Below are 21,261 nucleotides of genomic sequence, written 5' to 3'. Positions count from 1 at the left end.
GATATCATTTTTTGCCTCTTAGCTCCAAATCCACTGTCATTACCTGTTCTGTGATAATGGAGGTTTACCCTGTATGCATGTCTCTTTAACAGCTACGTGAAAACAAAAGCTTACTAATTCAGGCTGTGGTTTCCTGTCCACCAGCCTTGGTCAACTTAATATCTCAGAGGAATGTTTTCTGCTTGCTCAGAAACAGAATGTTGGAAGAGTCTTCTCCAAGAAATCTGACCAACCAATCATTCCAAAAGACCTAAAGGTATTGACATTAAGCATTCCTAATTATGATATCTAGTCAAATGACTCTACAATAAAGTTCACAGTTGACAAGTCCCACGCATGCACTCAGAGCTTCCAAACAGCTTTTTATTTTTTTTTATTTTTTTTCCAAAGTGCTTTTTATATCTGACTTAGTCATGAGCAGATGACCAAAGATTATAAGCACATAAAAAGAGCAACTCAAAGAAACAAACTACTTAGAGGAGAAAAATAATATCTCTAGGGAAAAAAAGAATATACCCCCATGAAGTAAACTCTCAGAAATTAACATGACAAAAGTAAAAAAAAAAATTTCAACAGGAAGGTTATTAGGTAAATCTCATGAAATTCCCTGGAAATAAAGTCAACAAAAACCCAATATAGATGGCTAAGAAGAGATACAGACAAGTGATAGAAAACTGGGGGTTGAATGAGTTTTAAGTAGAGAAAAAACTACAGAAATGAAAAAGTAAGATAATTGTTAACTCTAGGAATAACAAGAACCAGGTAACAAAGGAAAAATAATAGTTAGCCACATGGCTTATCTCTGCATAGCATATACACAGTGCATAATGTGAACACTGAGTACTGATATAATCAAAATTAAAGGATAACTATTTGGGTGCTCGCTACAACAGCACATATACTAAAACTGGAACAAGACAGAAGATTAGCATGGCCCCTGTGCAAGGATGACACACAAATTCATGAAGTATTCCATATTAAAAAAAACTAAAAATTAAATAAAAATAGAAGAAACTATTTGGGGAAAAACAGGAAGAAGTATGTATGTGTGTGGAGTGGGAGTAGACAGAAGAAACAGCAAACCCATCTACAGGCGAAAGTTAACAGATAATGCCTAAACCAAGCAAACAAAAGGCAGTATAATTACAAGCACATGTAATAATGTAAATAATATTAGAGCACCAAAAGGATCAGCTAACAATCAAAAGTCGTTGACCCTGCAGAAGGCGAAAAAGGCGGGAAGGAGGCTAGGAAATGCTCTTTGGTCTAAAAAGAAAACAGCACCAACAAAAAAACCCTGTAACCTAACTCTTTAATCTATGTTCTTATGTAACTTTAATAAAAGTAAAAACTTTAAAAAGAAAAAGAAAATGAAAATAGCTTGCCCATATTCTCATGGTAAACTAGAAAATATGATTTTTTTAAAAAAGCATTCACAGTAGCAAAAAAAAATTTTTTTAAATACTTAGGAATAAATTCAACAAAAATATGCAAAATGTAGATTAAGAAACCAGTGCTACTTAACGGAGGGACCTAAATAAATGTAGACATAACCAGTTCCTAGATTGTGAACACAATAGTTCTTAATTTGATGGATAAATGTAAATCTAATTATAACTAAAAACTAAATGATTCTAATACCTGGAATAAATGCACAACATTACCAATGATGTTTTAAAAACTGAAATATTTGAGGTGACAAGCCTAGTTTCAAAGCTATTATCCAGCGAGAATACCATTCTAAATGAAGGCATTAAAGGTGATTTTATATTTTCTTAATTTTGCTCATTTGTATTTACTCTCTCTTTTTTTTTAAAAGAATCAGTGCAGGGTACTTTTAAAATAAGTTATTGGGGAAAAAAAACAAGAAAGGTAGTTAATAGGTTACTGAGTCCAACAGATCACATTGATACTTCTTCTACCGTATCACATGATCTCAATAATGAATTAAGTTTCTTTGTTTTGGTCCTTTTGACGTCTCTTTAAACATACCACTAGGGCAACAATAAAACTGCCAGGAAGGCAAAAGCGTATTTACTTGACCAATTTAAGAGTGAACAGAAATCCAGTATTAGGAGTTCTCCAACAAAGACAGCAAAGAGAAAAATGGAAAGAAACAATCTAGTAATGGATCAAAAAAGAAAGTTCCACAGGATCCTTAGAGTGGATTGTGAGGGTTCTTCCCCCAACACTTTTATTTTAAATCGAATTTCTTTTTCTTAGAATCTCTGTGAAAAAGTTCATTATTTCCATATACATATGAACTGAGGCAAAGGGCAGTCACATGACTTGTTTGAAATTAAACAAATCAATGACTGAACTGTAAACAGAACCTAGGATACCCAGCTGCTAGTCTGCCGCTCTAACTAATGGACTATGCTCCCTGCTATGTAATAGGACTGTTTCCTTGAATGACAAATTCTTCATTCGCCATCAGTTTATCAGCCAGAGGCTTCATCATTAGTTTTGCTATTCTTGCATTCATGGCATTATTCTAAGAATATGAGATTTCCATGATAAAAAAATATAAAGACCACTGCTTATTATACCATACCAAATCTGAAAATTCCAACTGCCCTGGCAAGGACACTTCACCAAGCCTGCATTTAATGGCACATTTATAGGTAGAACTGCCTTTTTTTTTTTTTAAAAGATTTATTTATTCATTTATTTGAGAGAGAGAGAGAATGCAAGCAAGGTGGGGAGGGGCAGAGCGAGTCCTAAGCAGACTGCGAGCTGGGCGCAGAGCCTGACATGGGGCTCGATCCCAAGACCCTGAGATCATGAGCTGAGCCGAAGCCAAGAGTCAGACACTTAACCGACTGCACCACCCAGGCACCCCAATTAACATCTATTTTGGGTTGGTCAGTGAGCTAGAGAAAATGAGTTTTGTTCTTACAGACCCCAATATCAGCGCACTTAAAATCTTACATTAGAGCATTCTATGGTGTCATTAGTCAACAAAATTCACATACATGCCCTGCATGTAAAAGTCCAAGAGGCAGCAGGTTGTTAAAGACACATGGAGCATCTGTGATGCTAGAAAGTAGACTAAGCTAAAAATGACATGCTCTTATATTCTATGCTAAATCTATAAAAGAAAATTTACCGGGTAAGCAAAGTAAATATCTGAAAAGAGGTATGCAGTTGCTTGTCTTTGAGAAGCACTTTGTGTTTCTTTGGCACAGATCACGGTGGCAGTAGTAGCAGCAGCCCTGCCCTTGGTGCTGATTTCTTACCACTCTGAACGCCTCCTCTGAGCCAGAATACACTGGCTGTTGCTGATCATGCTGTGAGACACCTGCACTGGCTACTAGGCTTGTCATGACGCACAAAACCCTACCATCTTCAGCTTGACATTGTGCAAGTTATAATTACTCATCCAAATGAACATGTCAGAGCAGCAGCAGCAGACCTCTCATCAGAGCAAAAGAAAAATACATCAAAACATTATCAACACAGCAGGAAGACAGGGACCATAAGGAAAATTACCCATTTTTAATATGGATGCCACAAAGCCATGCCTATTATTTCACAAAAAGAAAGGAAAATAAAGATCTTCCAAGTCTGAAGTCCAGAAACACTGACTCCAAAGAGAAAATGTACAAAACAAAAACAGACAAGGATTATTTTTTTAATCACTTATCTGGAACCTATGTATGTACAATCTCTTAAATATAAGTTTGCTGTTAGACTACATTTATTTTGCTTAAGAACCACAACTGTTTAAAAATTAAGAAAAAATAACACTCACAAGCAGAATTATTTCCAACAAATCAATGAAAAAAGATCATAGACAGCAAAATAGTCTGATATTGCTTACTTTTAAAACATAAACTAATATTGCCAATACTCTTACCACGTCTAAAAGACTCGAGAGCTCAAACCACTGGTATTATCACCAAAATGCTTATGACGTACTGCTAGACTCTAAAATAATAATAATATATTTTGAAAAATTTCTAAATTTTAATAGCAAATATAAAAGAAAAACTGAAATTACCCCCAGATCTAAGCAAATGAAGACACATCCAAATTCTACGAGCATATATAAAATATGCAAGCGTAAATAAGATTCCTATCTCCTACTTAAATATGAAAAAAAACCATACTAACTTTTAGGATGATAGGAAACTATCTTTTCAGAAAAAGATATGAAAGATTTTCCCATGCAAGACACAAAAAGCAGAAATCACAAGGACAAGATTGATAAATAGGACAACACTGAAAGTTAAACTTCTGACTGACAAAATAGGTTACATACAAAGGTTAAAATTAAAAGTACACCACAGAGAGAAGATACATCCCATATAACCAACCACTGGTATCCAAATTAAAAAGGAATGCTTACAATAAAAGAAAAAATTTTAAATAAGCAAAGATTATAAACAATAAAAATGATTTCAATTCTTGTTAAGAATTAAGGTCAGGCTAAGTAAGACCTGGGAAGGATTTGGAGAAGTAGATATTACATGCATTGCTGGGTAGGGGTATAAATTTATACAACCAATATGAGAAGGCAATTTGGCAATATTTAGTAATCTCGAAGAGGTACATTCCCTTCAATCCAACATTTTCTCTCAGCATAAGCCACACTAAGAGTCTCATATGTGTACAAGGAAATGTAAGGTTGTTCACTAGAACACAACTTAAGAAATTGTGAACAACCTTATCAGTAGTGCAACGAATAAATTAACTGATGGATTCATATAATGGAACTATTTAAAGCATTTAATGTACTATAAACATGCAAAGATCATGGGTAAATCTCAGAAACAATGCTGTATAAAAAAATTCAGACAGCCAATACTATAGAATATGGCATGAACAAATGTAGCAAGAAATATGCATGGATAGCACATGCATCAATTTCAGGGAGGTGGTTACCTCCAGAAAGGGAGAGAAGGAAAGAAAGGGAAAAGAGGAATAAGGTCTTAGTTGTTCCTAGAACATTTTATTCCTGAGAGAGAGACATAAATAAGAGCTAGAAATGAAACGAATGTGACAAAAAATTAACATCTGTCAAATCTGAGTTGTGGATAAAAAGGTATCCAAATTTTTATCTGTGCTTTTATTAAGGATCTTAGTATACTCTTTAATTAAAAAAAGATTATAACATTCCAGTTACTACTAATTCGTTCTGTTTTCTTGGAGCTAGTACAAAACAGAAAACTTGCTGTATGACCTAACTAAATCTAAAACTCATCCCATGCTTAAATGTGCAAGGCATTGAGCTGGTGTTAAATAGGGATAGAAAATTTGAAAGAAATTACCCGCAAAGATTTTCCAGTGTGTTGAAATCACAAAATAATTTTGCTAAATGATAGGATAAGGTAAGTGCTAAACAGTCTTTTTGTGAAGATGCAAACTTTTTCACAGATTTAAGACTGGGAAAAACTTGTATGGTTATCTACATTAAAAACACTACAAATTCATCAAAAATATAGTCTTCGACTTGGGATTTTGATACATATTAAAATGTAATCTAGGGACACATATCTGGAAAGAATACAATCCAGGTACAGTGTTATCTCATAATCTCACATAAAATATAAAGTTTACAGAGCCAAGCAGGAAATTTATATTTAAAAAAGAGGAAAATATTTTAAAAAGAGGAAAGCCAAAGAGAAAATGTATATTTTAAAAAGAGGAAAAGTTTCTTTTTTAAAATAAAAAATGAACACAGTGTTTCTTAGGTATTTATAACCTATATCAGAATACCAAAAGCAAATTACAGGGTTCTTCCTCTATTTATTTTGCTGTGTTTTCTCAGTTTCCATTGAAAGGAGGGACTGTTGTTTTTAAAGGAAAAAAATACGAAAAATAATTTTTAATATATATGCACAATTAAAATGACATCTGAATCTACACAACACTATTTAAATCCTCTTAGGTGTTTTTAAAAACTAACTTCATATACAATTACTGTGTGTATATACTTAAAAAATTAGGCATAAATTTTCCCTTGACCCCATCAAAATTTCATAACAAAAATATAGGTAGTCTCTAGAGAGTATCTGTAAAATGTCAGTAGGAATTCTTTTCCCCCTCTTTGGATGAGAACAGAAATGTTCTCTCCATTTTGCTACCAACTGCCACAATTTACTTGGTGAAAGAAGGACCATGCCGGTCATCCTTAGATTGTTCTCAGAATCTAACCACCACTCTGTCAGATCTTCAAAAAAATCACACATATGTAATGTTGATGTTCGTACTATTGATAACCTTACATCTACATAATGTTACCATTTACAGTGTACTTCTAATTTCACCTTCTTGTTAGACATCAACTTTTGAGAAATTAAAATGACAGAGGCAGGAGAAAGAATCTCTTATATTCTTTACACAAGTACGAATGTCCCAAAGCCCATACAAAAATGTAGTCTATGCTGAAGGATGAATTATGGACAAACACTTTAAAACAATAAAAACTGAGAGGAAATGATTTGTATTTTCAGCCATCACTCATTCTTCTCTGAAAAATATTCTCTGATATTATATCAATATTAACCTTTAGCAATCTAAAAACTTCACCCAACTTTCCACTTACTGTTCACTGCTTTATAGAGTTCTTTACTATTTAAATTCAAAGAAAAATTTCTGTCAATAGACCTTCATATTTATCTAATATGAGGCATAAACATCTAAAGACTGGATGGTGTGCTTATGTGGGAGGGGAGGGAGAAAGTGGAGATTAACTACTAGGAAATATGGAGGAAAAAAAAGCACTCTGAAATTTCTGTTTATAAATAAATGCTTACAACAACAACAACAACAACAAAATCGCTTTAAACCTATAATGGCTATACTGGCTATAATCTATAACCTATTCTCATAATAGAACATGCTTTATAGCTACTTAAAATAAATTTAACAACTTACCTGTGGTGTCCAGGAAACAGAAAATGAAACAGGAAAATCCACAAAACAATCTGGTGATTCTGCAGGGTACTATGAAAAAGCATAAAATTAGGTCATTTTTGCTTCTGTGTGACAATTTCACATGAAGTATTTTAGAAAACTGAATAGGAAAAGTTTTATTATAAATGCACATGTATTATATATAAATGTTTTGATTCTACTATTATAGAAAATGTCAGCTAAATAATAATCAACTTATGCTCAAGAGGTACAAAGTTTGGTGATTTGGGGTGCCAAAGCAATAGGTTTTGAGTAAAGAATAATGAATTAATTCAGTCAGTGTCAGGTTAGCTGCTAATTGTAAATTGAGGGGTGAACCACACAGGATCTCAGTTTCTTTATCTTTAAAATGAGAGATCAAACTGATATTTAATTGATATTTAATTTCCTTTCAACCTAAAACTTAATCTCCATCTCCATCACTATTTAAAAAGGCAGTATCTGTTAAAAGAACCAAGAAGTGTACAAAAAAGTATAAATCAATTAAAAGAAGTATTTTCCACAATAAAGCAATTACACTTAGCAAGAATATAATAAATAAAAAGAAACAATGAAATGCCTTCTGGTTATTAAGGAAAAATAAAAGTAATAGTTTTAAGAAAAACCTTTTCATTGTCGATAAAAAGAAAATTAATTCAATAGCTTCATACAAAAAGTGACAGTCACTAAGGACAAATTAGGTGTCTAAGTTAAGAAAGACAAAGGCAGTTTTTCTTAAAATCAATTTTGTTATTAGAGAATTATACCACATGACTTCTGTAAAATCCAATTCTGGATTCTTGAAAGTCAGATGTAATTAAAGAATACTCATTTATTTTCATTAAAAAGCAAAATTTACTAAAAGAAAATTAGTTTTGGGAAAACTCCTAGCTCTCAAGTTTTAAACTTTCTTCAGCCTCTTCTTTTTCACTACTTTGCTGAATAAGTAAATGGGTTCCAAAAATTATCACTATAGTATTTAGCAAACATCAGCCCATCTGAAGTCAATGTTTTGAAAAGAATTAACATTTAGTTACAGTAAGTGGTCCGCTAAAAAGAAATTTTTCAACCTATACTCTGATGGTTATCTGGCTACGCAGAACTTGTAACACAAAGGCAAATATACAGGAAATTATATAAAAATATAATAAGGCTCTAATTTGAAGAAAAAGAAAAAAGAAAAAGATCAGGCTGAGATTTAGGAGGAAGCTCTATTACAATTCAAAATATCAGATGATGTACTTCAGAGACTTCTTCAGCCAAAGCTGAAGAAGTCCTGGTCTACTTCTCTTTTAAAGAAAAGATTATCTCAAAATAAGTGCAGACAGAGACCTTAACCTTCTCTGGTTTCCAGTTCTGTTAACTTGTGTGATCTTGGACAAGTCATTTCATTTCACTGGCTGTTTGATATATAAAATTGATGGAACTCAATTAAAAGTGTTACCAAGTCTTTCCCCTCTAACATGCTAAGATTCTATAAAAATTATAATGCACACCTGAAACCTCCGTGGTCAAAAATGGAATATTTACTTCATTTTGAGTTGTCTTTTTTTTTTTTAATCTCCTACTCATGTTGACAATGAACAATATCAACTTAAATTATCAATCTAGGTAAGAATATGAAGTTAATAAGATGTTTACTGTATTTAGATGAACCAAAGTAAAATACCTGTGACTTTGGAAGTCATTTAGTACATACAGCACATTATTTTAAAAGAGAATATGATCTCCTACATTAAAATAGGGCTCAATATAATGAATAGTACATATATACTGTTAGAGAGACCTACAAAGAGTTAAACAAAAAAGCAGATTATAACAAACTTTATATGATTCCATTTATATGAGTCACATAATTTGAGATGATGACATCTTCAAATATATTTTATGTGTAATTATACAGACATACAAGTGTATATATATATAATAAATTAGATTGATCTATATAGGTGGCTTTACTGTATATCTATTGTGAGTTAAATGCAAATATATATGTTAATTATATTCATGTTCAAGGTCAATCTTGTTTATACCATAAACTTAACATAACTGTATAGATCCTAAAAAACAAACTGATATACTTCTGGATGATTTAACATGAATTATGAAGCAGCACCCTAGATATTTCAGAATCGTTTGTATTGTAAAACTACAACATAGATAACTAAATGAAATACTGTAAAATAACTATCAAAATTCAGGTGGTTTTCAAGAGTAAGTTGTATAGGTATATAAAAACCAGAGACTAATTGCCAAGTTTTACTTAGGCAGTCTAGTTGACAACAATGAAAGCTCCACATAAAGGAATATTAATTGAAAAATAAGTAATGCTTATTTTTAATGAACATACAGTTTTTTTCAAATCTCACTGGAGAGAACCCATCAAATCAATAACTATAAAAGAATACAATTATTATATATTAAGTAAATATTTTCATCATATATATACATATACACACACACATATATATGGTATTTTTTAGATTGTATAGCATATTGTTCTAAAGAAAATTTTAACCCAATCTCTTCTGGGATTGGACCATCTAAGCAGTAAGGCTTTCTTGAAGTAAACACATACAAACTGTAGCAAATCACAAAAATGGCCAGCAGACAGAGTGCCCAGCTTCTGAAACACATCTGCATTTTTCAAATAGTTCTGATCTTGGCCAAAGTTGAAGAAGCCCTGGTCTACTTCTTTTTTAAAGAAAAGGTAATAGTTCCATCCCATAGTTCAGCATGTACTGTAAATATTACATAGAAATACACCTATAAAAATGACAAAATTCAACTATTTCCCTTATATTTCTTTTTGACTTATATATTCACTTTTAATAAAGAGTGTTTAATTAAAATTGGTATTTTTTTCTTTGAGCGCTGAACACAGTGAGGGGGAACGGCAGAACTGAGAGAACAGGTGTTCCAGGGGAAAAAAATGAAACAAATGTGTTCCTTTACTATGTATCAAGAAATATCAAAGAAATAAAGGTTTGTATATTTATAAAATTAAGTCTGCATTAAGGTTTAAAAAAAATCAGCTTGACCTCTAAAATTGTTTTGTGATTCTGCACTATATATTCTTAACATATAGCTTCAGCTATCACTGTTTTTAACTGACAATCCTAGACCCAAATATTCCTAAAGAAATAAATTACCACATCTAAAATACAACTTTGGTCTATGAAAACTGAACTAAATGGACAATTAAAGACTCTTAATAAATGATACCAACAGAAGATTCATTCATTTCCACTCTTTTCTTTTTTGATACACACTTTTTTTCTTAATTCCTTCCAAATTTAAATAAAGGCTTCTCTTCTCTCTTGCCAGGGAATCCATAATAGCGCTTCACAGCTATCAATGCTACAAACACTTGAAAACATTCTTCACAGAAATATTAAGTGTCACTTTATCTACCCTGAAAAGGTATAAGAAAAAGTAAAAAGGATGGGCCATACTAGCAGCTACATCCTTCCTCCTGATACTACCACTAATGTCATTAACCAGAATTAATAATAAAATCTTGTAGTTCTTGACAGAATCTCCTTAGTAAAAGCTTGTTAAGTATAAGGCTATTAAAAAAACCACCACCACCACCCAGAGTCAGGACAGGATGCATTTAAAATTTTTCATTTTGGTCTTCACAACAGCAAAGCAATTTCTATCAATGTACAAAGTACAAAATACAAGCAATTAAAACTTTGAAGTAACTGACAGAACCCTTGTGATCTTTGGAAGAATAAAGGAAGATTTCTCCCTGATCTTAAGGGAAGGAAAAAAAGCTCACCTTTAAAATTTAAAAAATAAAAATTTTTTCATTTTGACAAAAATCTCCATGTAACTTCTTTTACAAATAAGATTTCTATCCCACTAATATTTTCAACACTTATCACACATGAATCTTAAAACTATACCTGAATATTCTGTGAGAAAAAACAGAATGAGTCATTTCTCAACTTGTCTGATAAAGAGGCACTATAAGATACCAACTTTTCTGTGTCACCCAGTTCAGCTTTATATATTAATTTTCTCTCATGGAAAGCTTAAATGCCAGACACATTTTTAAAACGGACAAACACAACTGATCTCTTCAACACTACAATCTTCTGAAACAGAGTTGACTGATGACTCCTAGGAACAATAAAAGTTAAATGTCCTAGTTTTCTCAAGTTCTAATGTGTCCCTAGTGATTACTAAATAAGTGATTAATATGCTGAACTTGCTTATTCTACTTATTTCTCAAAATTCACAATCTAGAACTAAAACATAAAGACGAAACAGCTATGTTTTGTGCCAATAAAATTAGTAATTATAGATCACTAGCCTGTAAAGAGTTTATAAATGGAGGCATAACCTTTGCAAATTCTTAAAATACAGAAGTAAAATTTCAGCCAAAATAAGGAATAAAAAGGTATACATATGGATGTGTTTGGCGAGTGGGTTGGTGCTCAGAAATAAAAACTACAAATGTAATTCATTGTAAGAGTTGAAGACAAGAGACTTAAGTGAAACTGTACTTGGGATAGCGGAAACTTTCAAATTTTTTCTTTGTTCAAGGTACTTTGAGACTGCCCAATCTTATTTGTAATGTTTCTTTATTATGAAGTCTGTATTTTGAGCAAATTTGCAGTAGAAGAGCAACACAAAATTATGTTTAGGCTTTTGGAAACCTAGTGGGTAAATTTTTTGAGCTTTCCAAAATAAATTTTTTAAAGTACCAGATATCTTTTTAGAAGCTACTACCCTACATTGAAAACATTCAGAGTTCATTTCACAAAGTATTTCCTGACCATAATAACAGTTTAATGAAGCACATACCTTTGCCTTCAACTTGAGGGTAATTAGATGCTTTCTACCAGAAGCATCTTCAGCTTTTAACTTGATGGTACTGAGACAAGTATCCACATATACAAGTCTGGTGAATAGAAGGAAATAAATGATCACACTAGGGAGGGCAAAGGTGGGGGGAGGGGAAGTTGGAGGATAGTAGGATTCAAAATGAAAATATTTGCTGTATTCCTATGAATCCATTACAAAAATTAATCAGAGGAATTTCTGCATGCCAGCCCTTTATGCAGCTATAGATTTACTGCCGTTAATACACCAGCCTGGTGCTTAATGCAGTCATAGATCTCTGGATTATTTACAATGTGTGTCAAGGCTCATGCTGTGGTCAGTGAGCACTATGTTTCGGTTTTCCATCACTGGAACCTTTGGCACACACAGCATGTTGCTGTCAGCCTCTACTTATGTACACATTAAACTTCCTGTCAAACTCTTTGATCCATTTCTGTAGTTTCATACAGTATGAGACTTTTATGCTTCCTTTATTTGTTTTTCTCTTCAATGAACTTCTCCTTTATTGTCAATAATGTTAGTGTACAAAAGTCTGGCTGATATTAATTCATATACTCAATTGATCCTCCAAAGAAAATGTTATATAAGCACAGGTACAGTCTAATCTGCTAACAATAAATTTTCTTTCCATGCAATATATAGCTTCTGACATTTAACCTGGACACGTATTCAAGATGACTAATATTTTAAACCTATAGCACAGCACAACTGTTTTTGGCTTTAAGTTGCTCTAAATGCATGAATTTTCTACAATGGAAACCAATACCCTTTGAAATATATCATTTTGTAAAAATATGGTCCCCTGAGTAGTATAAGCTACTGCCAAAAAGGTTCAAATTTAGCAGTATATTTACTAGCGAACTGGGCATGTGGATATTTTTTGACATTTTTACAATACTATTCTCTTGTAAAGATAAAAAGTAGCCTAAGAGTATTGCACAACTTATCACCCAGACTGACGGTGAGACCCATTAGAGTTCAGAACTAACATTAGCTTCCTAACCTAGAAAACATTTCTTTTAACATTACTATATGCCATTTAGTCACTAGCCAGATATAATGGTAAAATGGGTCAATTTCAAGAAATGCTGGGCAATAGCTATGGAACACTGCTGTAATGAAAAACAGATCTAAATCTGAAGAAGATATAGATCTTCAATAGTAGAATCAAAAAGTAAAACAAAACAATCTTTTTTTTTTTTAAGATTTATTTATTTATTTGAGAGCAAGAGACAGAGTACAAGCAGGGGGAGAGGCAGAGACAGAGGGAGAGGGAGAAGCAGGCTCCCCGCTAAGCTGGAAGCCCAATGAGGGGCTCGATCCCAGGACCTGGAGATCATGACCTGAGCCAGAGGTAGAAGCTTAACCATCTGAGCCACCCAGGTGCCCAAAACAAAACAATCTTTATCAACAGAAGAAATTTGTATCAAAAACTATGAAAAACCTAGAGTCTTAGAAAACAAATGAAAGTAAAATATTCTAGAAAAAAACATTTACATTAAAATATCAATGACTTTATATATATAATTATTTTCTTACAGCTATATGTGTAAACATCTCAAATCCCTCTTCCCCCAAAAATTTAAAACATGAGACTTTATCACATGTGTCATCAACAGGACTCTAAGGTTCATATTTATGGGCATCTGACTCTGAAAACATTGACAGTTCAGATTCAAGATGTTGAGATGAGCCCATGCATTTATATCCTCAAATCACCAAAACAAAAACAAAGCAATTTTTTTAAAGTTATAAATAAACCCACAGCTAACAAAAAGAACAAGAAATTAACATCAACAAAAGAAATTTCCAACAGATACTATAAAAATGAAAAGTGGTTAGAAAAGCACTGGCTGACAAAACAGATGAGAAGAGGAAGAAGGAAAGCTCCAGGAGGAAGACACTGGCCAAAAAAGAAAAGTATGTAGAATGTGTAGACTAGAGGGTATGACCTATATACAAGACACAATTAAGAAAAGAAAGACACCAAAAGGGATGAAGGAATTTTAAACTAAGTTATAAACAATAAAGCTATGACGAAAACTGTAATTGCTCTACCATTAGCTTTTCAGTGAAAAGTATTTATGTAGTCATTAAAAATTTAACGGCTTACTAATTACAATTTTTAGAATCCAGCAATAGACAAAAGCTAAAAGACTTAATTATAGCTACAGAAACTAATGTAAATATATTTGACCATGGCAATTTAAAAAGTAGAGATGACAAAAATTGAGAGAAGGGAAAAGATATGAGGAAGGAAGATTAGGAACACTAAAATATGTAGTTGCTAATTTGAGAGTAAGAGGTAACATCTTTAATTGAAGGGACATGAAGGAAGTTTACGAAATTTTAAAGCAAATAGAAGAATAGTGAAGGAGGGAGAGAAAAGGTGGCATATGAGCCAAATCTGTTTTTATTATAGTAGCTAATCAGTATGGAATTTCTAAAACTGATAAATCAAGTTACATTGAAAAAGGAGTATTATTTAGAAATACGGAAGTGATAAACATGAACATTTCAGAGTGTCTGTCTAAAAGAGTCAGAGCAGGGATACGAAATGGTGTGAAAAAAGACTGCTGCTCTTCACTGTTTGCCCTAAGTAGTTCACAATCATGATAAATATGCACACAGAAAGCGAGAAGGGGCGGTGAGAGAGAGGGAACGACTAAATCACCACCTAATACTTTTCATACTTCACACTGCTGCTCAGCATCAAAATTATTAGAAATTATTGGACATCTATAAAATAAGATAGAAATAAACAAAAGTTCTAGTCTTTCTTTACACAATCACAGAAACAAAAAAATCATCTTCCCACGAAGTTTAAGACAGAGATAATACCTCAGAGATAGACAATGTCATGCACAAAATATGGCCTTGCAGGCCAAATTATCATAATGTTAATTTTGCTGAACTTTAAGAATTCAAATAAAGTAGTAAAAAATTTTTAATTATAGGTTAATCTCAACATAGTCGTTTAAAATTAAACATTTTACCCATGCTGACTCCCTGTCTACTTTATAGGACAGGAAGAGGTGACAGGAAGAAACCTTACTGTATTTATTAACACTTGGGTACATCTGACCTAGACTGTAAAACATCCTCTGCTATCTACTCTCACCTCCTTCCTTTTGGTAATAGGATCCCTGCCTCCACATTACCCCTAACTAAACCAAATTTCAGGGTACATTCCACTCAGATAACAATCCTTCCAGGGTGTCAGGATATCACTAAATCTTGGTCAATGAACTGTAAGCAGTTCAGGTATGTGCATCTCTTGAATCATTTATAACAAACCTGTGCTTTCTTCCTGTACCCCTCTCATTTTCCCCACCTACAGACTAGAACTTGGGCCATTATGAGCTAGCAAAAACCATGCAGACAGGCACAATACTCTTAGAGCAGCTCTGACCAACAAAACCTTCTGCAATGATGGAGGTGGTTTCTACCTGCACTGGTCCAAAACAGTAACCACAGCCACTCGTGGCTATTAAGAATTTAAAATACAGCCGGTATGGACACTGAATTTTTAATGCAATTTAAATATAAATATAGATGTCAATAGCCACATATGGCTAATAACTATGTATTTAACAACAAAGCCGGGGTAGATGGTTGAGAAACAAAAGAAACTTGGGTTCTTAGAGGACCTTGTGGAACAGAGCTACCACTCACTCTTGGCCATCTCCCTACCTCTCAACTGTTAAATGAGGGATGAATAAAATTCTATCTTATTTGGAACACTGAGAATTTAGGGTTCTCTTTGTTAATGGCAGCTTAGCTTGTACCCTTATTAATACAATGTATTTCTATCCACAATAGGAAAGACTATCTTGGTGTTTGGTCTATGGAAGAGATGATTAAAGGAGAGGAAAAAGTGATAAAATCTTACAAGTAATATCAAGATCAATTTTTCTGAAAAAAAGTATATTTCAAATGTTCTGCTTTATTGTAAAGTTGGGGATCTCAATTCAGACAATATGGAATAAACAGTTTCGCTCATTTAAATAAAAGTTCATATAAATAATAAATTTAGGAAAATCACTGAAAAGCTCAAATTTTTGAAAAGTTATGAAATCAGATTTAAAATTTATACTTAGAAGTTTTGGTGTTATTACTTTGGCATATTCTAAAATTGACTAAGAAAATATAAAAACAAAAAATTTAAAGAATATATATTTTTGGCACTTTGTATTTATCATTTGCTGCATTTCTTTGTAAGTTACTGCTTACAATAAAATGGCACTAGGCTTGAGTTAAATTTTTTAAAACATTTGAAAAAGGATACTAATACTTAAGCTTCATAGAGGTTTCCGCTGTTTTTGTTAAAAGCTGAATGGTATCAGTAGAGAGACAAAACAAATTTGCTTTCTCTTGAAATACAGTACTTATTTTGACCAACAGCTTAAGTTACAGAGTTTTTCTTTAAACACCTAGATGCATATATGTAGCAATAACCTCAAAAGGCAGACTAAAGACCTTCATGGTTTTTTGTTTTTTTAAAGATTTTTATTTATTTATTTGACAGAGAGAGACACAGGAAGAGAGGGAACACAAGCAATAGGGGTGGGAGAGGGAGAAGCAGGCTTCCCGCTGAGCAGGGAGCCCGATGCGGGGCTCGATCCCAGGACCCAGGGACCATGACCTGAGCCGAAGGCAGACACCTAACGACTGAGCCACCCAGGTGCTCTAAGACCTTCATGTTTTAATAAAAGCATCAATTCCATCTTTACCACCACCCTCAGGTTTAAGCAGTAACTACTTCAAAAAAAAAAAAAAAAAAAAACTCCCTAATTGGTGTCCTTTCGTGACTAAATTAATCTTCCTAAGTACTTTTTATTTTTTTAAATATTTATTTATTTGAGAGACAGAGAGAGAGAACATGAGTGGGAGGGGCAAGAGGGAGAGGGAGAGAGTCCCAGACTCCCTGCTGAGCCCGGAGCCCAATGCCCAGGCAGGGCTTGATCTCAAGACTCTGAGATCACAGCCTAAGCCGTAACCAAGCGTCGGGTGCTTAAACGACTGCGCCACACAGGCACCCCAATCTTCCTAAGTACTTTTCAAATCATAACCCCTTGCTCAAAAATAGTCAATGAGTCCCCATCACTTGCATATAGAGAATCCTTAGTCTAGGAGTCAAGACCTCTCAGTCTGGCCCTGATATTAATCCTCTTATGTGAGCAACTGATACTCCAAAGTCCAAAGATGAACTGCACATTCCCATCACTACAAACTTACCTCCACCACTGCCTCCCTTTTAAGGCTCTCTACATTCCTTCCAAGCTTATCCCAATACCCACACCTCCTTTAGGAAGAACCTTCCTAAATCATCTGCAGCCCAAAAGGACTTCATCTTTCTAAGGGTGCCTGGGTGGCTCAGTTGGTTGAGCATCCAACTCTTGGTTTCAGCTCAGGTCATGATCTTATAGGTTGTGAGATCAAGCTCGGAGTCTGCTTGAGATTCTCTCTGCCCTCTCTCTGCACCCCCCCACTTGCGCATGTATGCACAACTGCACGCGCTCTCTCTCAAATAAGTAAATCTTCAAAAGGACTTCACCTTTCACACTGTTCCTTTTCATGTAAATTTTTGCTTCCTAATCAAATAAACTTTTTTTTATAAGGAATATGAAAGTTTTAAACTTCTATGCATTGTATCAGTGCTCTATGTATCAATGCTCTATATGACCATGGAGAAGCTGCTATTAAGACTGGTTCATATTTATTGATTCATATGCAAGTTTTAAACAACTGAATACAAATTGTTTAAATTACATACTATAAACATATTAGCAATTTAGAAAAACATTTTTTCACTATAAGATAATTTGCACTTAATCAGTGATTTGAATATATATGAGGAAAAAGCACTCTACGATAAAGGTAATTTAGGATGAAAACCATACTTATTAATATCTATGTTCTTATGCATTATGCAATGAAAATTATCATTACTGGTTATAATTAAATCATAACACTAATTAAGAGCTGTCTGACATTTTTAGGTGAACTGGTGGCTCAACTTTATACCTACTTTACACAAGGTATTATTTGAATCAAATAACACGTGTTTCTTTTTAACCCTTATTAAGTATTATTAGTTTCATTTGAAAAATAAAGAAAATGTGGCTCAGAGAGGTTACATTACTTGCCCAAGGTCACACAGCTGATAAACCAGAATTAAAGCTCTTGTCTAGTTACTAGAATTAATTTCCTCTTAACAAGTATCTCCATTTCTCCCAATATGGTATACAGATCTTTAAAATACACTGAGCATTACAGAAAATATCAACATCAATGGATTAGTAACTCCATTACCAAAATAAGGTACTTAATTAAAAATCCAACTTAATACATATTTACAATCTTTCAAAAGCACAACAAACTTAATAAAACTCAGCTCTTTCCCTAGTCAAATTTAAAAGGCCAAATAGTTGAATTCTACTCTCTCTAACTGATAAATACGCTGCCTAAAAAAAGAATAAAACCATCAGATCACACTTCCCCTGTTAGAACTATTTAATCTCTGAATTACCTAGGGCCATGTGATTACTAAAATAAACATAAGGTATCTTATAGCTAAGATGACTTTGCATTTTTTCCAAATTGAGACACTTTTGAGAATGAAAGAGGCCAGGATAAAAGGCATATATTAGGATTATCCTAGGTAAAGTGGGATGTAGATCAACCTACTTATAACGAAAAGTATTCAGTGCTTTCAACTCCAGGACATTCTTAATGTCCTTAACGTCTTAATGTTTCTTAACAGAAAATCCTGTTAAACCCCAAGGACTCTAATTCCTATCCCTTTAATGAGCCATTCTGCAAAACAACACAAGCAGAAGTGAACAGAAACCTATCAAGACAGCTTTCTGCATCACTTACATTTGTGAACTGTTTAACACCCAAAATCACCTACTTACTATCATCTTTTTACCCTCCAGACACCTAGCTGTTTTTAGTGTGTTTTTATACAAGTTGAAACAAGTACAGAAATTACAACAGCAGCAATCCAACTTAAGGTCAGTTACTAATTCTCAATGTCATTTCTATTAAAAAATGTATGTGAATAAAGGAAAAAAAGATTTCAATCATATTCTAAATATTTCTATTTTTTTCCCCTAATTTTTTTTTTTTTTTTTAGACTTTATTTGACAGAGAGAGAGAGATCACAAGCAGGAGGGGGGCAGAGGGAGAGGGCAAAGCAGGCTTCTGGCCAAGCAGGGAGCCAGATGTGGGGCTTGATTCCAGGACTCTGGGATCATGACCTGAGCCTAAGGCAGACGCTTAACTAACTGAGCCACCCAGGCGCCCCTTCCTAATTTTTTATAATGCCTCATCCTATGGAATTGATTAGATATGTCAGTTATGTAATTTAAAAACATAGCAAGGTCTTCATTATCTTAAAGATTTTTCTTTCATTATCAGATTTTACCATTACACTAAAAAATCTACAAGATTATTTAGAGTATAAGGAAAATACAGACATACTGACATGGCCTACAAATCATTAAGATTCTGACAATCCATTCAAATCAATTTGTCATGCAAATTATTGTCTTGTGTCATTTTAAGAGATATTTTAAATTAAGAAGCTGGCCAGCTGTTCAGGCAGGGCCTCAAAAGGTAGCAATTCTAGTATGTGGATAGCATAATTCAAGTCTCAGTGTTAGCTCTGATGGTCTGAAACCCAATGCCAACAATACCAGACCTGATTTAAGAATTAAATCACAAAAATTAAATTGATAGAATTTCTTACTCCAGAAAGCACTGAAATAAATACTGAGAAAATCTTATTCTCTGGCTTCTGACAATCCACGCAAACAACTTCTCTTTTGCAAACACATTCCTCATTTGTAAAGACTATGAAACAAATAATTCAGTAACAGCAGCTATATTCTAGTTCAATCATGCATACTAGTCACTATAATTAAACTTTGATCTTTCACAAATCTTAAGCAACAGATTTCATAACTATCTCTCAGGATGGGTTAGTTTTGCATGTGGCCAATTTTATCTATGATGAGACCGTCACACACTGAGGGTGAAACAAATAAAAACTATCTCCCAAGTATTTGAGGGAACTTTATTAAAGGCTCCATACCAGGCTACTCCATAGCACAGTTCCAGGCAGCATCATTCACAGAGAATGCCTAAGGACTGTTATGCAGCCAGTCTTGGCTACATACACATTTGGTATATAAAGTTGAACATAAAAATATGTATCTTGAAATTTATTCTGAGAATTAACTAGGAATTATATAAAGTGGCTATTATCAGTCAACGGCATACAACAGAAACTCCATAAATGGAAGTTCCTTTTTATAATAATCTTAGTCCAAGAAAGAGACAAGCATTCATATTGTGATCAGTGCTATGATGGAGGCATTCACATGAAAAGATGTTCAACATCACTCATCATCAGGGAAATACAAATCAAAACTACAATGAGGTATCACCTCACACCTGTCAGAAGGCTAAAATCAACAACACAGGAAACAACAGGTGTTGGTGAGGATATATAAAGAAAGGGGAACCCTCTTGCACTGCTGGTGGGATACAAGCTGGTGCAGCCCCTCTGGAAAACAGTATAGAGGTTCCTCAAAAAGTTAAAAATAGAATACCCTATGATCCAGCAATTGCACTAAGTCTTTACCCAAAATACAAAAATACTAATTCAAAGGGATATACGCACTCCAATGTTTATAGCAGCATTATCCACAAGAGCCAGATTATGGAAACAGTCCAAGTGTCCATCGACTGATGAATGGATGAGGAAGATGTGGTATATATACATACAATGCAATATTATTCAGCCGTAAAAAAGAATGAAATCTTGCCATTTGCAATGACATGGATGGAGCTAGAAAGTGAAATAAGAGAGTCAGAGAAAGAAATACTATATGCGTTCACTCATACGTGGAATTTAAGAAACAAAACAAAACAAGCAAAGGGGGAAAAAAAAGAGAGAAACAAAAAAAACCCCAGAAACAAGACTTAACTATAGAGAACTGATGGGTTATTGGAGGGGAAGGGGTCGGGGGAAGGGTTAAATAGGTGATGCTATAAGGAGTACACTTGCTGTGATGAGCACACAGTGCTGTATGGAAGTGCTGAATCACTGTACTGTATACCTGAAACCAATATTACACTGTATGTTAACTACCTGGAATTTTTTTTAAAGATTTATTTGAAAGAGAGAGAGCAGGTGCACATGTGTGGGGGTTGGGGTGGCAGGAGAGAGGGAGAGACAGTCTTAAGCAGACTCTCTGTGCTGAGCATGGACCTCAGAAAGGGGCTCCATCTCATGACCCTGAGATCACAACCCGAGCCAAAATCAGGAGTCAGACCCTTAACTGACTGCACCACCCAGGTGCCCCTTAACTAACTGGAATTTAAATAAAAACTTAAAAGAAAAAAAAAAGTAGTAGGCCCTGGTATTTACCAATGTGGATAAACATAAACACACACACACACACACACACACACACACACACACACACACACACA

General features: G+C 33.8%; 1 protein-coding gene and 1 non-coding gene across 5 annotated transcripts in view; one reads left to right on the top strand and one right to left on the bottom strand.

Moving 5' to 3' along the window:
* FANCL (FA complementation group L) overlaps window positions 1-21,261 on the bottom strand; it is an 88,968-nt gene that overhangs the window by 39,249 nt on the left and 28,458 nt on the right. For all 4 annotated transcript variants that reach the window (XM_073897687.1, XM_073897686.1, XM_073897685.1 and 1 more), the window contains 2 exons: window positions 11,716-11,812; window positions 6,883-6,951 (listed from right to left, as the gene is read on the bottom strand). In XM_073897687.1, coding sequence (XP_073753788.1) covers window positions 6,883-6,951; window positions 11,716-11,812 — 166 coding nt within the window. The remainder of the gene's footprint in view (window positions 1-6,882; window positions 6,952-11,715; window positions 11,813-21,261) is intronic.
* On the top strand, window positions 878-982 carry LOC112821743 (U6 spliceosomal RNA). Its single transcript, XR_003207524.2, has one exon. It is a non-coding gene; the product is annotated as a U6 spliceosomal RNA (small nuclear RNA).

Source organism: Callorhinus ursinus, unplaced genomic scaffold (assembly GCF_003265705.2).
Source record: "Callorhinus ursinus isolate GAN/ISIS: 27379988/994484 unplaced genomic scaffold, GSC_fseal_2.0 scaffold10, whole genome shotgun sequence".
In the NCBI taxonomy this organism is placed as follows: Eukaryota; Metazoa; Chordata; class Mammalia; order Carnivora; family Otariidae; genus Callorhinus; species Callorhinus ursinus.
The sequence above is the reverse complement of the archived record's forward strand: the minus strand, read 5'-3'. Positions and strand labels throughout refer to the sequence as shown.